This window comes from Sciurus carolinensis, chromosome 1 (genome assembly GCF_902686445.1).
Source record: "Sciurus carolinensis chromosome 1, mSciCar1.2, whole genome shotgun sequence".
Classification (NCBI taxonomy): Eukaryota; Metazoa; Chordata; class Mammalia; order Rodentia; family Sciuridae; genus Sciurus; species Sciurus carolinensis.
Window position 1 is genome coordinate 98,578,443 of NC_062213.1, and position 15,872 is coordinate 98,594,314.

General features: G+C 40.9%; 1 protein-coding gene across 6 annotated transcripts in view; it reads right to left on the minus strand.

The window, feature by feature from the left end:
- The window catches only part of Setdb1 (SET domain bifurcated histone lysine methyltransferase 1), a 30,232-nt gene that overhangs the window by 1,961 nt on the left and 12,399 nt on the right, over positions 1 to 15,872 (minus strand). For 3 of the 6 annotated variants that reach the window (XM_047518035.1, XM_047518045.1, XM_047518031.1), the window contains 16 exons: positions 15,628 to 15,662; positions 14,917 to 15,016; positions 13,701 to 13,826; positions 13,339 to 13,540; positions 12,536 to 12,609; positions 10,753 to 10,943; positions 9,614 to 9,743; positions 8,631 to 8,796; positions 8,386 to 8,544; positions 7,032 to 7,754; positions 6,451 to 6,567; positions 3,804 to 3,973; positions 2,202 to 2,830; positions 1,259 to 1,287; positions 834 to 966; positions 389 to 554 (listed from right to left, as the gene is read on the minus strand). In XM_047518035.1, coding sequence (XP_047373991.1) covers positions 389 to 554; positions 834 to 966; positions 1,259 to 1,287; positions 2,202 to 2,830; positions 3,804 to 3,973; positions 6,451 to 6,567; positions 7,032 to 7,754; positions 8,386 to 8,544; positions 8,631 to 8,796; positions 9,614 to 9,743; positions 10,753 to 10,943; positions 12,536 to 12,609; positions 13,339 to 13,540; positions 13,701 to 13,826; positions 14,917 to 15,016; positions 15,628 to 15,662 — 3,150 coding nt within the window. The remainder of the gene's footprint in view (positions 1 to 388; positions 555 to 833; positions 967 to 1,258; positions 1,288 to 2,201; positions 2,831 to 3,803; positions 3,974 to 6,450; positions 6,568 to 7,031; positions 7,755 to 8,385; positions 8,545 to 8,630; positions 8,797 to 9,613; positions 9,744 to 10,752; positions 10,944 to 12,535; positions 12,610 to 13,338; positions 13,541 to 13,700; positions 13,827 to 14,916; positions 15,017 to 15,627; positions 15,663 to 15,872) is intronic. The other 3 variants (XM_047518050.1, XM_047518040.1, XM_047518054.1) reach the window with 2 other exon arrangements.

Here is a 15,872-nt window from a genome sequence, read left to right on the forward strand (position 1 = left end):
AAGCCTATCACTGCTAGGCAAGTACTCTACCACTGAGCTACATCTCTAGCCCACCTATTCGCATTCTTAACCCACATGTAGCAGCTTAAGAATACCAATAAGCTAGGTCTCAGGCAAAGACTTAAGTGGCCATTTTATTCAAGCAGGATTAGACCTGCTGGGCAAAGAAGCTAAGGGAAAAAGTAGGGAACTGAAGAGAGGAAGGGGACATGTTAAATATGTTAATAAGTTTAGCTTAGAGAAAGTGAGCCCTCCCAAAAATTCTTCAACTTTTAGGATCTGTCTTCCTGACTCCCCTACTTTAGCTTCCTTTAAAAAAAAAAAAAAAAAGAAAAAGCTCTACTTTCTACTGTTTCTTCCTACCACTCCCCCAAATTTTCTAGACTACCAGACATGTTCTTCTTGTCCTCAAAGTCATCCCCTTCAGAGCCAGAGGAGATGGTCTGGATATCATCACTGTCAACTGCTGCGGCTGACGTCTGACCAGGAGTGGGCTTTCTGCTGGTTCCACTTTCCCCCTCACTTTCTGTGCTGCTGGACAGTGTCAGGATATCCTGGGGAAGCAGAAGGGTGAGAAGGAGGAAGATGAGTAAATGGAAAGGCCCCTTCAAATTCTTGCTTTTACTTATGGTATGACAAAAGAGGCTGAGACTGTAGCAAGACTAAGGTAAGATGTTGAATCAAAGAGAACAAGACAGGAAGTCAAGGTCAAAGAAGCAAGAAGATAGACAATAATTATAGTGAAAGATTTGATGAGGTGAGACTGTTCCATGTTCCTTTACTTGGCTCTGAATAATAGACCGGTTAAGATACAGTTTGAGAAGGTCACTTACATCAGGGTTGGACTGGGCTGAGGCCATGAGTCGCCGGCTCTGATGCATACTAGTCTTACTAGGTGGGCGTCGAAGTCCTTCAGGCTTCACAGGAGAAGGATTGTAACCATAATTTCGAGTGCTTTCAGTAACTCTAATGGGGGACAGGAAGAGATTGAGAAGGGGTGAGGCTACAGGCTGTTTTCTTTAGAGTATGTACAAGAGAAGGTAGATTTGGAAAACAGCAGGATGGTGCACACCTATAATCTCAGCTACTGGGGAAGGCTGAGGCAGGAAAATCAGAAGTTTTTGAGGTTAGTCTTGATAATTTAGACCCTGTCTCAAAAAAATAAATAATAAAATGGCTGGGGATGTAGTTCTGTGGTAGACCACACCTGGGTTCAATTCCCAGTACCACACACACACACACACACAAAGGCACTTACACTGACATCTTGTTTCGGTCATCAGAGTCCTAGAAAAAAGAGCAAATGCAGAGTTAAATGCTTTCATGGCCCAAGGTAACAAATCCATTAATTTAACTATTTCAAATAACTTCCAAATACCATTAGCTAAGGGTGTATATATACTATCTAAAGTGGGATGGTATGGGAAAATCATCCTGGCTTGATAGCAACAATTTTTATTCTCATCACTAAACTCCCCTGGCAGGGGCCTCCACTTATAATGTGCAGTGTCAACATTATCAAAAATACATCTGAAAATTATTTTCTTTTGCAATGGGGTTTTACTTTTTTGTCCAGCCTGATCTCTTAACTCCTGGGTCCAAGTAGTTCTCTTACCACAACCGCATTCCTGCTACCTCACCCAGCTTTAAAATCAATTTTTGTTTGTTTTTGTGGTACTGAGGATGAATCCAGGGTTTTGCACATGCTAGGCAAGTGCTCCAGGACTGGGCTACATCCCTAGCCCTTTATTTAAATTTTATTTTGAGACAGGGTCTTGTTAAATTCCCCAAGCTGGCCTTAAGCTTGCAATCCTCCTGCTTCAGTCTCTTGAGTAGCTCAGATTAAGGTGTGTGCCACCACGCCCAGCTTGTTTCTCTACCTCAATAGAAGCAAGCAATGATGTGGACAACTAGCAACACCATTTAAAAAAAAAAAAAAAAAAAAAAAAAAAAATCACTTACAAATCCTTCACTTGAAAATGAATCAGATAATCTGCCTCCCCTACCAAGTGACTTTAAAATAATTTGGTCTTTATTTAAATGTTATGATGTACTACTGAGTTGAGGAAGATAATAAGGTGGCCCCAAGAAATATCTGTCATGTAAATAATCTACATGTAATGGCTAGTGGTGACAATGCACTGAGTTGGTTACTACACCACAGTTAAAAGCCCCTGCTCTGATCTTGGGCCATTGCTTACCTCTTTCTTAGCCTGTTTGACATCTCCTTCATCCTTGATGACCATTCCTGAAGTAGAGGCCTTCTCAGCCTCCCCTCGATTTCCCCCAGCCTTGCCCTCCCCACCTTCACTAGTCTTGAAGGATGAACGGCTATCAGAGTCAGCAAAACCACCTTCGCTGACACTATTGCAGCTCAACCATGAGGCCACTTTGTTCTTGGGTGTCTCTTCGGAGGAAGGTGGATTACAGCCCCCTACAGGAATTGAGGAAGGGATAGGAAGATGTGGGGGCCCAAGGTCTGGGGGACGAGAATCCTTGGAAGCTGTCTCAGACAATCCATTCTCCTTCTGGCCCCGGGTCTGCCTCCGGGTAGCATAGCTGCGCCAAACTGAGCTGGTGCTGAAGTCCTCATCCTTACAGAAGTTATCATCTGAGCTATCATCATTGGACTCTTCAGGATCCTCTGTACCACTGTTGCCATCTTCTTGGTCCTTCAAATCTACACCACTGCTGTCAGAGGAACAGGGGACATCACTCTCATATCCTTCCTTGAAGTTCTCCACACTCTCTATATGGTCCAAATTTGCAAAATACTCATCACCCATTTCTAGACCTTCCTTGTCAGCAAAGTCATCTGTCAGGATTTTGCCTGAGAATAAAGAGAATAAAGGTTTTCTGGAGTCATGGGGGCCTTTAAGAATAAGGTCATTCCATCAATACACTGTTCACTAGCATCAAGTCTAAATCTCTGTTATAGACTCAAGTCTTTAATACCACCTGTGTTTCAACTATGAGTGTATGGGTAAGTTTACTATAGATATTTTGTTTTTGCAGGACTGGGGATTGAATCCAGGGGTTCTATACAACTGAAGTACATTGTAACCCTTTTTTTAAAATTTTTAAGCAGTCCAGGTTGCCCAGGCTGGCAATCTTCCAGCCTCGGCCTCCCAAGTAGCTGGGATTATAGGCATGTGCCACCACATCCGGCTACTTTCTTTCTCTTAACCTTGTTTATGGGAAGTGTGTTCTCAGCTATGCAAAAAGATCTCTGGATAAACATGGAAGAAAAATGATAACAATGGACTCTAGAATCATGTAGTTTGTCTGAAATATCAGTGTCCAAAACATCATCCCCTTTGACTCTTGCCTTTATGAACACATCTATACTTCTTTGCTCCATCTAGACAGGCACAACACTCATCATGTTTTTTCTTTTATTTTCGTTTTTTGTGGTACTATGGATTAAACCCACAAGCTAAGTAAGCACTCTATCACTGAGCTATATCCCAACTACATCTTGCTAAGTTGCCATCTTCCTACCTCAGCTTCCTGAGTAGCTGGGATTACAGGTGTACACCACTGCACCCAGCACTTACCATGTTCTTTACAGAAGAAATCCCTGCATCCTCTTATTTCTAATTCAAATGTCAAGAACTATATTCTTTTTTTAAAAAATGTGGTACTGGGGATTGAACTCAGGGTCTCATGCATGCTAAGTACACACCCTAGTACTGAGTTACACCCTTAACCCTAAGCACATTATTCTGTATTTAACTTGTCTCTGATTCAATTCCTGATCATGTTCCAACTTTAGGAAGCAACCCTTGTATTTTATCACTAACCTGCATAAATACAAACAAAAGAGCCTTTGGCAATGTCATCCAAGCAGCGGATACCCCAGCCCTTGTTCTGTGTCTTGAATAGTTGTAGCCGAACCTGTAGTCCATGCTGTACCAATCGGTTTGTGCACATGTGTGGATCACATTTACAGCGTTTGTTACATTCATAAACCCTAGAAATAGGTTAGAAAAAAAAAATCATGATTATTATTAGAATACTAGAAATCCACAAAACATATCATGGATAAATATTAAAAATAAGGTAATAATGTAAGTGAGTGGATTTATGGAACTATATGCTCTTTGATACACAATCCAAGGAAACAATTCAAAAGGGGGAAAAGTGATTTATAAAGATGTTTATAGCAATATCATGCATAATACTGTATGTCAGAATGTCCAATGCCAACGGGTACACAGCACTGGTCTGGAAAACCCTGTCAATTCACTATCATTTGGCATTCCCTCCACTCCTCCTTTAGACTGAATTCTCTGTCTCCTGGACATATGCCTTTCTTTCTTGGCTTTCCCCCTCATTTTGGTAAACAAAATGATTTCCCCTCGAAATTCTGAATAGATTGTGCAATTGCCACCAAGTTTCCAGTATACTTTACGATATTCTCTTTGTCCTCTTGTGTTCTTTTTTTGTTTTTTGCGGTGCTGGGGATTGAACCCAGACAGGGCCTTGTGCAAGCAAGGCAAGCACTCTACCAACTGAGCTATATCCCTAGCCCCTCCTCTTGTGTTCTGACATTTTATGATTGTGTCTTTCAGTGGGGGATCTATTTACATTTACTATGCTGGGACCTGAGCATACCACCCCATCTTTTTTTTTGAAGAGCTGAGCTGGGGATTGAACCTAGGCTCGTGTACATGCTAGGCAGGTGGTAGAGCCACACCCCTAGCTCATTCAATCTGGAAACAGACCCTTCAGTTACAGGAAATTTTGAATTATTTCTTTAATGTTTTTCTTCCTTCCTTTTCTATTAATTATGTCCTTTAAGCATTACGTTTTTTGTTTTGTACTGGGGACTAAAGCTTAACCTCTGAGCTACATACCCAATCCTTTTTATTTTGAGACAGGGTTTCACTTAGTTGTATAGGGTTTTGCCAAGTTGCTGAGACTGGCCTCAAACTTTCGATCCTCCTGTCTTAGCCTCCCAAATTGCTGGGATTACAGGCGTGCACCACCATGCCTAGTTAAATATTAGATTTATTAACTCAGGTTCATATGTACCACTCTATATTCCATTATTTCCTTGTCTTCCACTTTCTTTGACTTATCCCTCTCAGTCTCACATTTTGGCTCTACATTCTCTGCTTAACTTCTAAAATTTTGAGGCTTACTCCTGAGCCCCTTTTCTACTACCAATATTCTCTGTAGGTGAACTTAATTCAAACTTTGAAATAGTACTTCACTGCAGATAACTCTGATCTTTATATGTCTAACTTTACACTCTGCTTCAGAAATATCACTGCCTTCTTGATATTTGCACTTGGATTGCCCAAAAGGTATCTCAAACTAAATATGGCCAAAACGAAAGCAAACTTCACTCAAATCTGCAACTCCTCTTATCTTCCGTCTCAGTAAAAAGCACCACATTGTCAGCTGCTAAGCCCAAAACTTAAGAATTGTTCTTGATTCTATTCCTTTCTTCCCACTCCATAATTAGTCTTTCAAGTTCTGTAGCTCTACCTCCTGATATATCCCAAATGTATCCTCTTTTTTTCTTGGTGCTGGGGACTGAATCCAGGGCCTCGTACATGCTAACTGCACACTCTACAACTGAGCTACAACACCAATCCTATCCTTTTCTAACTGCCACCTCCATTTTAGTACAGGTCCCACTCACTACTGCCTCTCTCTTGCCTACACACTTATAATTATTTTCTCATTAATACTGTTTGACTTTAGTGGCCCTAAGATCTTTGCTCCACAAAGAAGACAGAATCATCTTAAAGGACAGATTATATCACTTACCTGCTTCAAATTCTCTAACAGCGTCCTATCACACCATGAATTTGATTCTAACTTTTCATTCTAGGTTGCAAAGCCTTAAGTAATCAGGTCCCTGCCTATTTCTCCTCCAAACACATTTGCTAGAGTAAATAACAATAGAACATTTGTACAGCTATGAAAGGTCATCTTTTCTGCAACAGAAAATTATTAGATACTATTCAATCTTTTTTTGTTTTATTTTGTTTTTTTGGTGCCAGGGATTGAACTCAAGAGTGCTCAACCACAGGGCCACATCCCCAGACCTTTTTATTTTATATTTTGAGACAGGGTCTCACTAGGTTGCTTACAGCCTTGCTAAGTTGTTGAGGTTGGCTTTGAATCTGCAATCCTCCTGCCTCTGCCTTCCCAAGTTGCTGGGATTAGAAGCATGAGCCAGGGCTGGGGATACAGCTCAGTTGGTCCCCAGCACCACAAAAAAAATAAATAAATAAATAAAAAATAAAGAAGAAGCATGAACCAACAAATCTAGCTATTCAATCACATGTCTTCATTTCAAGAAAACATCAAGAAACATGTGCTGGGAATTTAGGAAACATGATTTAGTTAACAAAATGCTTTTTTTCATTCCAAGTTTTTGAATTCTGATGAGTATGCTTCCCTTTGAGGTGCCTCGCCATCCTGAGTACTTACCCTGTGGGCAGACACTCTTCTAGTCTCTTGTACTGGTAGCCAGAGTTAGGGTTGATTTGGCCCCCGGGGGTGCAGGCTGTAGCCTGGATAGTCAGCTGATGGCAGGCACACTTGGACCTGTATAAAACAAAAAGGTACAACAGCTAGAGCTGTAAGACTTCCTTCAGAGGCAAGAAGTGCTAACCAAAGTATAAGGACAAAGCAGTGAGATTTCTTTTTTCTTCTTTCATGCATGTAAATGAAAAAGAAAGAGAGAACATGAGTAAGATTGAGAAAAGATGAAAGAACAAAACAGAGATTACTGAAAGAGTGATGGAAGAAAGCAGAATAAAAGGGGGAAGGATGAGTCAAAGAAACATAAGACATATATACTCAGAGTTACTCAGTGAGGTCACATCAGATTCTGGCCTCCCTACCTCAACTTTCAGGGACCTCATGGCAGGAGTTCCAACTGACAGAAGAGGTAAAGGGAGACAGAGTAAGCAGTACAGACATAAAGCAAGGGAAGAGGTGGAAAAGAGAGGAAACCATAATAAAGTTGGAAGCAGGGACCGTGATGTCCCCTTTACCCCCCAACTTACTTGTCACGACACCCATCCTTACAGTCACAGCCAACCAGAAATTCAGGGCCTGTGTTAATGAAAACACCCTTGCCTGGGATACGTTCCTTGCTATAGGCCACCTGGGGTGGGGGAGTTGTGTCAATTTCATTGACACAAGAGAGGGGAACATCTTCCTTTCCATAAGTGATGTCCAAAATATAGTAAAAAGGCTTATAGGGCTGAAACTTCCGGTCCACAAGAACATACGGATCCAAACAGAACATCTCCAGGAAAAGGAAGTCACATCCAGTCTCAAAAAGGTAGCGTTCAATCTCCTGCATTGTCCGAAGGCAGAGGCCACAAGGTGTCTTATAAATAACATGAAAACCCATCTTGCGATTAACTCGACGACGGGCTGTCATCCTCCGGAAGTCATACAGCAGTGGGACTAACAGAGGGTTCTTCCCCCGGTACTGCTCATTCCTCATAGGTCTGATCCGAGACAGACAAGTATAGCTGCAGACATGAGGTAAGTAGAAAAGCTTTTCCATGGGGGCACGGTAGGAAGGCTCTGCTGGGGCCCGCTCCAGCATACCATGGAAGGCTGGAGGGGCTGGAGGGGCTGGAGGAGCTGGAAGAGCTGGAGGGGCTGGAGGGGCCGGAGGACCTGGAGGACCTGGAGGACCTGGAGGGGCTGGAGGGGCTGGAGGGGCTGGAGGGGCTGGAGGTGCTGGGGCAGAGGTTGTTGAGCCTAATGGCGATCTGCAAATGAGATGCAAGATATCAAATCAGACAACAAAAGGACCTCTCTGTTGTATAATTACTCCTTCAGCTAGCTAAGCCATTTCTCTCATTATTCAAATAGCTGTGTACCAGAAGCTAAAGATGACATAAGAAAGTCAGATCTTCCCTTGCTGTACCAAAACTGGCAATGACAATCTCTAGTTACTACTCACTAACTGATAACATCACTATTTCAATAGCAGACCTATTTCTAAAATGTATTTGCCTGGGAATTATGAAATTAATTAAGAGTCCAGTCTGCTACTAATGCCTTGTTTGCTGTGTGCACATAAATATCTTTATGAACTCCTAGAACTCGGAAAGAGGTGGTGTCTCCTTTCTGTTTTAGTAATAATGACACTGAATTCAATGAAAATTTCTGACAAAATGACTTTCTGGTGATACTGTATTTCTAAACATCCAGTTTCTAATTTAATTATTCTTGTTTTCTGTGTCTCAGAAACATTGAAGGTTAGCTTCCTTTTTAAATTCAAGCTCCTCACCATCATAACTTTAAACTCTAGCCCCCTAGAGCCAAGGTATTTTTCCTACACAGTAAACACTCAGTTCATGTTGCCAACATGCCCCAAAAAAGTCAAGATTTTCTCACCTGTAAGTCTGACTGATCCCAGGTTTCCCACCAGGGGCATTTTCACTGAGTGCAGGAGACGTAGGAGAGGAATGACCAGAACCCACAGATCCTGGTCGGAAGGATGTGCTCTTTTTGGCTACCTGCTTCCGTGACTGAGCAAGCTGGCTTTCCAAGCTTCTAGGAGATTTGAGAGAAGACTGTATAGTAAGGGATGCAGAATATAAGAGAAAGAAAATTAAGAAAAAAGAACAAATAGCACTCACTCATTGTCACCTGCCTGGGAGGACAGAGGTGAAGCAGGTGGGACAGAGGGGGCAGGTGGAGCTGTAGGAGCTGTAGGCTGTGGGGGCTCCACTGGTTTGAACTGGGTTCCAGTACTGGTCAGATCCTGTGTGTACTGGACAACAGGGCCTTTGCTCCTCACAGCACCTACAGGAAAAAGGAAAACGATCACTGAGATGATAGCTGTGTCAGCTGCATTCATTCACATGCCTGATCCTCAACTCACACAGTACAAAAAAGTAGTAATGGAAAGGTTTGGAGCCCTGAGTGCACACCTGTAATCCCAGCAACTTGGGAGGCTAAGAAAGGAGGCTCACAATTTTGAGACCAGTCTCAGGAACTAGGCAAATTTAGTGAGACTTTTTTGGGGGGAAAAAATAGTAATAATAATCGGCTGGGGATGTGACTCAGTGGTTAAGTGTTCCTGGTACTAAAAAAGAAAGATTCTGAGTAAAATGCTAAGATCATCAGTTCCAATTATTATTTATTTATGAGGGGGGAATCTAAAATCTGCATGGCTTTCTTCCTGCCTCAGACAATTCACCCCATTTATTATGTTAAGCTTCTTGAATTTGAAAAATGCATTCTTCAATCAACTAATGTTGGAAAAATAATCAATCAGAAAGTATGAAAGGAACATGAAAACTGAAAATAAAAACCAGTCTGGGCTTTAATTTTTTTTTATAACACAGAAACCAGACAATTCTCACATGGACAATGGAGGTAACTATCACCACTACCTAACCTAAGCCAGTTGTTCCACATTTTTATGTGGCTATTTAGAACAAAAAAAGAGGCCATAGCAATTCAGACAGCACCACAAATTCATTACCACTACTGCAAAGAACTCAGGGTACACATCCTGTTTCCAATGAGTCAGTAATGTCATCCTGGTAAACAAAGAATACCTAATGTATATAAGCTGCCCTCTTTCTTCCTTTCCCCACATATCTTTAGAACATACCCATATTTGGACGTGTCCTGAGCTGTCCCCCTTGCTTTTTCTCCAGTGCAGAGGCTGAAGATGTCTTCATGCTGAACATGGGCTCCAGTCGTGTAGAGCCTCGATAGATCCACTCACATCTTTTGTCATCCTAGGGACAGGAGGGAAGGAGGACAGGGTAAAATGGGCTAGAGGTTGAAATCTTTCCTGTCATTTTTGGAGAATAAAAACCATGTGCCACCCCTGAGAAATCTCACTGATGAGCCTTGAACTCCTTATTCATTCAATAAATTTATGTACCAGGCCCCATGATAGGTAGCAGGAATATAAAGAAAAACAAATACTCTGTGTTTAAGGAATTATAGAACACTAGCACAGTGACATGAGCACCTGGAGTCCCAGTTATTTGGGAGGCTGAGGTAGGAGAACTGCTTGAACCCAGGAGTTCAAGTTAAGCCTGGGCTATAGCAAGGCCCCATCTCCCTCACCCCGCAAAAAAAATTTACACAAGAGACAGATGTCTACATAGAGTATAAAAAATGTGACAAAGATCATAAAGCCTTAGGATAAAAAGGGCTGAGATAACACAGATTAATCCTAGGAAATAGGTGACAAGGGAAAAGAGGACAAGAGGATGGGTACAAAAGATCTAAGTTAAATTGAGCTTTGAAAGATCAAAACCTCGAATTCCTTGAGTTCTTTATCCCATTACTGCCCCAAAACCCTAATCTTGGAAAAATGGAAAGGACTGCCTTCTTTGTACCTACACATAGTATGAATACCCTTAGAGGAAAAAAAAAAAAAAAAAATCAAAACCATACAGATTAGTGTCATGATTAAATTCAGGGAATTAACTTTGGGGAATTTATTTTTAATTTCTATCTGTAAAGGAAAAATAGGACAAAATAAAAGGACAAAGCAAAGATTGGAAACGACAGGAAGATAAGAAAGAGGAAAACTATGAATTGATATGAAATCAATCTCAATATATATATATTTTTTTTCCCCTTGTGTGTGTTTCTGAGGATTAAACCCAAGGACTTAAGTATGCTAGACAAGTACTCTATCTCTCTACATCCCCAGGTCCTCTTTATTGCCTATTCCGCCTCCATCAACCAATCCCACCCTGAAAACTGCCTCCAACTCTAGGAAAACAGTACCAGGAAGAGGATCCTGACTAGGCTGCCATCCACTTCCTCAACTCGGGATTTCCACCACGTGCCTTCCCACTCAGTCTTGATAAGCTGGCCGCTCTTGAGCAGCACCATGGGTCGGTTGGGGTAAGCAGTGATATACTCCTCTATGAAGTCTCGGCAGGAGATGTCTTCAATGTCCTCCCAAGTCTTTTTCACTGTCCCAAGGAAGAAGGAGAGCTGAGAGAGGGTAGGTAGGACATGACTTGATAGAGGGAAAAGGGTGACTAAGACACACTTGTATTTTTCAAGTTAAGAGAGAGAAAAAAAAATAAAGATACCATAACTTCAAGGGAAGTAAAACCCAAGACCACCTAAATACCGAACTTAGTACATAAATGCACACAAATCAAGTAAATACTAAATTAACCAATAAACACCGGTGATTTGCTCATTTCATACAAAAGGGCATTTTTCAAGTAGTAAGTTTTGTCAACTTGTTGATGTAAATCTAGTGGTAAATAAAACAAATATCAGGTGGCATCATGAAATTTAAAAAATTTTCCTTCTCACTCACTAAATCCACCGCCCCACAACCTCCTGCCTAGGGACTGAATCCAGTGGTGTTCTACCTTTCAGCTTCAACCCTAGCCCTTTTTATTCTTTAAATTTAATTCTTATTTATTTATTTTAGTTGCAGATGGACATAATATCTTTACTTATTTATTTTTATGTGATGCTGAGGATTGAACCCAGTGCCTCACATGTACTAGGTAAGTGCTCTACCACTGAGCTACAACTCCCCTTTTTATTTTTTGAGACAGGGTCTTGCTAATTTGCCAAAGGTAGCACTGAGCTTGAAATCCTCCTGCCTCAGCCTCCCAAGAGGTTGAGATTATAGGTGTGAGCCACCACACCCAGTCATATTAAATTTTTTCATCTTTTATGACCAAATAAAACTCCACTGTGTTTATTTTTTAATTTTTGGTAGCAGGAATTGAATCCATGGTCACTTAACCACTGAGCCACATCCCTAGCCCTTTTTATTTGAGACAGGGTCTTGCTAAGTTGCTCAAGGCCTCAACTAAATCGCTGAGGCTGGCCTTGAGCTTGCGAGTCTCCTGTCTCCAGCTCCCAAGTCACTGGGATTATAGGCATGTTACACCATACCTGGCTTCCAATATTAAATTTTTTTTTTTTAGTTTGTTAATGGACCTTTATTTTTTTTATTTATAAGCAGTGCCAAGAATTGAACCCAGTGCCCTACACATGCTAGGCAAGCACTCTGTCACTGAGCTACAACCCCAACCCCCAGTATTAAATTTTTAAGGGAATCTAAATATATTTTACTGCCATATTATATACAAACTGCTATGTTATTTGATTCCTCTGCAATTAAAAATGGTCACTTCTGTAGGTGTCTGTACCCAAGTCACAGAAACATGTACAGAGGACTATGGAACTCCATGTAACACAGTCTCTGTTTACAGAAACATTAGGTCAAACATGAGACTAGGAAAGAACATGTTTTCAAACATCAGTCACTTAGAAATGAAATCAAAACACTTTAATAATAAAAGCAGTCTGAACCAAGGTCAGTTATGATCTTCTATTGTCTCATTCTGGCTACAAAGACTCAGGCATAGAAATGGATAATAAAACTGTATTTATTATCCACATCAACTAAACTTATGCTTTTTAAGACTGGAAATCCCCAAACAATAAAGCTTTCCAAGCAGGAATCTTAAGAAAAAATGCAAGACAGAGAAAAAAAAATGGCAAAGGAAAGGAAGAATGGAGGGACACTCACAGGGCCGGCAAATGGGATAGAGTTCTGACTGTGTGACATAGGAAGCATACCCATCGTCAAAGAAAATAAGAAACCTGTAAGGGAAGAGTGATAACAGAGAGAGAGGAGGGTTATTATATTTAACACACCTGTAGATTACTTTTATCATAGAATCATTTCTGGATCACAATAGGATATACTCAACCAAAGCAATTCCGTTCTACTCACCCCCAATTAAGAATTTTCCCTTAACCTAACCAACATATTACTTTTTCAAAAATCATTCCTATGCCAATTGTTTCTCTGGCATATTCCTATGCTGCCAACCTTTTATCCTCCATTCATTCCTTCTATATGAATTTCTTATTCCTTTTTAAATCACACTGTGTTTTTCCCCCCACTTTTTGTGGCACTAGCGATTGAACTCAGGCTTTGCACATGCTAAACAGAGCTCATCACTGAGCTACAACCCTGGTCATTATTCTTTTAAGAAAGAGTCTCATTAAGTTGACTAGGCAGGTCTTGAACTTGGGTACCTCTGCCTGAGCCTCCCAAGTAGCTAGGATTACAGGCATAAGGCACCACACCTAGCTCATTAATCCATCTTGATTTCTCTCCTAGTTTTCTTTCCCTTTAGGAAAAGAAAAGGAGAGAGGGGGAAAAGGAGAAAGGAGAAAGAATAACCATATAACTTCTGTGGCAGAGAGAGAGAGAGAGAGAGAGAGATAGTTTCTGGCCTCTGGGGACTAAGAACATAAAACCCAATTCTGCAAGAATAGGGCAGACACTATGCTCCCAGTCTTTACAATCCCCCACCTATGTACCTGAGCTTATTTTTGACGTTTGGTGTCTCAGCCACAATGCCAGCATACAGCCACACCTGATTCCCATCTTTGTATTTGGCCACCACTCGACTACCCACATATAGCTTGTCAGCAGGAGGGTGGTAATCATAGGCAATATGGTTCCCTGAAAGCAGACTCTTTCCTTTGTTGTCAAATTTCACCTTATATTTCTTTCCTGGCCCTGAGTAAAAGAAAAACAAATTGTAAAACTGTTACTTTCTATGCAAGTTCTTCCCACGAGACATGTGAAAGACAACAGCAAAGGCTGAGGGGGAAAAGAAACAATCCGTAGTAGACCTACATGTTGCCTTTCATTAGTGCTTTCTCTAACTTGAACATACCAACTGTCTGTATGGCAATAAGGGTGCCTTTGTGCCACGTCTTAGTTCTCTTCTTGCCAAGAATCCGCATGCTGACTATCAGGTCACCATCTTTGCTCAGTTCTCCAGACATCTGACTCAAGGTTCCTATGGAAGAAAGCAAAGTTGTTCTAAAGAGTCGTGCCGCAGGCTGGCAGAAAACAGAAAGGTGAACAGGTCCTCAGGGAAAATGAGGTAACCTTTGTTCCTTAAATACTATGCCTCAATTCCAGTGCTGGGGAGTGAACCCAAGGCCTCACGTGCGACAGGCAAGTGCTCTACCACAGAGATAAAACCCCAGCCCCTTGTTACTATTTTGAGACAAGGTCTTGTTAAATTGCCCAGGATGGCTTTGAACTTGTGATCCTCTTGCCTCAGCCTTCTGAGTACCTAGAACTACAGGCATGTGACACCACACCTGGGTGATCCTTAGCCATCTTTGCTTTACTTGGTCAAAAGCAGAAACACAAGAAGTAGGTAACTATTTATGCTAACATAAATAATAACTGAAGTTTACAATGTCCATGTCACTTTAACCTAATATTTTCAACTCCTTTTTTTTTGCTACTGGGGATTGAACCCAGGGGCACTTATCCACTGAACCACATCCCAGACCTTTTTATGTACAGGGTCTTGTTAAGTTGCTTAGGGCCTTGCTAAATTGCTGAGGCTGGCTTTGAACTTGCAATCGTCCTGAGCCACCGGGATTACAGGCATGCACTAGCATGCCAAGCTCCAACTCCTTATTAACAACAATAGTAACTATGACTCAATAAAATGTTTCCCCTTTTCTACAAAACTTGCCTCAGAACTTTTTGTAATAGTGAGTTACTTTCTCCCCCCTAATCTCCACCTGGAAAAAGTACTCAAGAACATGGAAATAGTCTCAATGTAGGCAGCTAAAAAGTATTTAGATAAAAACATCACACACTGGAAACTCAGCATCAGTATAATCGGGATATGACACCTTGTAAGGATGAGACTGGTATATCACAATCAGCAGATAAAAGGCTTAAGCAGGCAAGTGAAAAGAATCACAAATAATCCTAATGTTGACAATGGACAGCCTGCCTGTGGGTGCTAAAAGAAACCCACATAAGTGGAAAAGGATTTTGAAACATAAAGCAAAGTTGGATACCCATGAAATCTTTGTAAGAATTTACCTCCCATCTCTACCCAGATATTCCTTGCCCCTAACCTTTATGTAAATCCTGGGAACTGCTCTTCTTATTGACAGCATCCATGAACTTCTGGACATCCTGGGCTGATTTTCTTAAGGCAGCCATAGCCTCACGGAGCTGCAGGGAAGTACATGAGATTAGAAATAACTTTAGACAACTGGGGATATAGGTCAGTGGCTGAGTGTTTGCCTAACACACGAAAGGTCACGGGTTTAAGACCCAGCTGCAAAGAAAAAAAAAAAAAAAAAATGAGAATAAGAAATAACTTAATAACTTATCTTTCATAAAACAAAATGAAATGAGCTATATTTGGAAGCTCACAGTTACTTTACCAGGCAAAAACTGCACTTTCTTATAAACCTGATTTTGAAGTCAACTTTAGGACAATTTTCTTGATTAATCTCCCCTAGCAGAATACTGTTAAATATTACTTTCATAAAGAACTCAATAGATGGCATTTCTTGGTAACCTCCTTTTGCATTCTTATGATATCTATTAGAGGACTACAATCCTCATGGCAGATTATAGATGAATATATTGATAGCTAAACTGATAGCTCAGGCCAAAAATTTCAATCATTTTCTTTTTTCTTTTGCAGTGCTGGGAACTGAACCCAAGGCCCTGTGTGTATAAAGCAAGTAATCTATCTCTGAGCTACACCCCCAGCCTAGCTTCATCCATTTTCAAATTCATATCTCTCAAACCTTCCCCCACCTACCCCAACTCACCTTCTGATCTTTTGGAGTTCTGCTGCCAGCATCACCTATGGAAAAGAACTCTACTAAGTATAAGAGACCTATGAACAAAAATTTCTAAGAATTCAAGAACTAAGTTACTTTTTAAAAAGCATTATCACAGAAGCGTTATCAATAGCAATTTTGTACAATCTAGAGATATATACATGTTAAGGTACATAAAAGGTCTGGAAAGATGCATAATAAATGGGTAAGAGTGCTTACCTCTGAATAAAGTA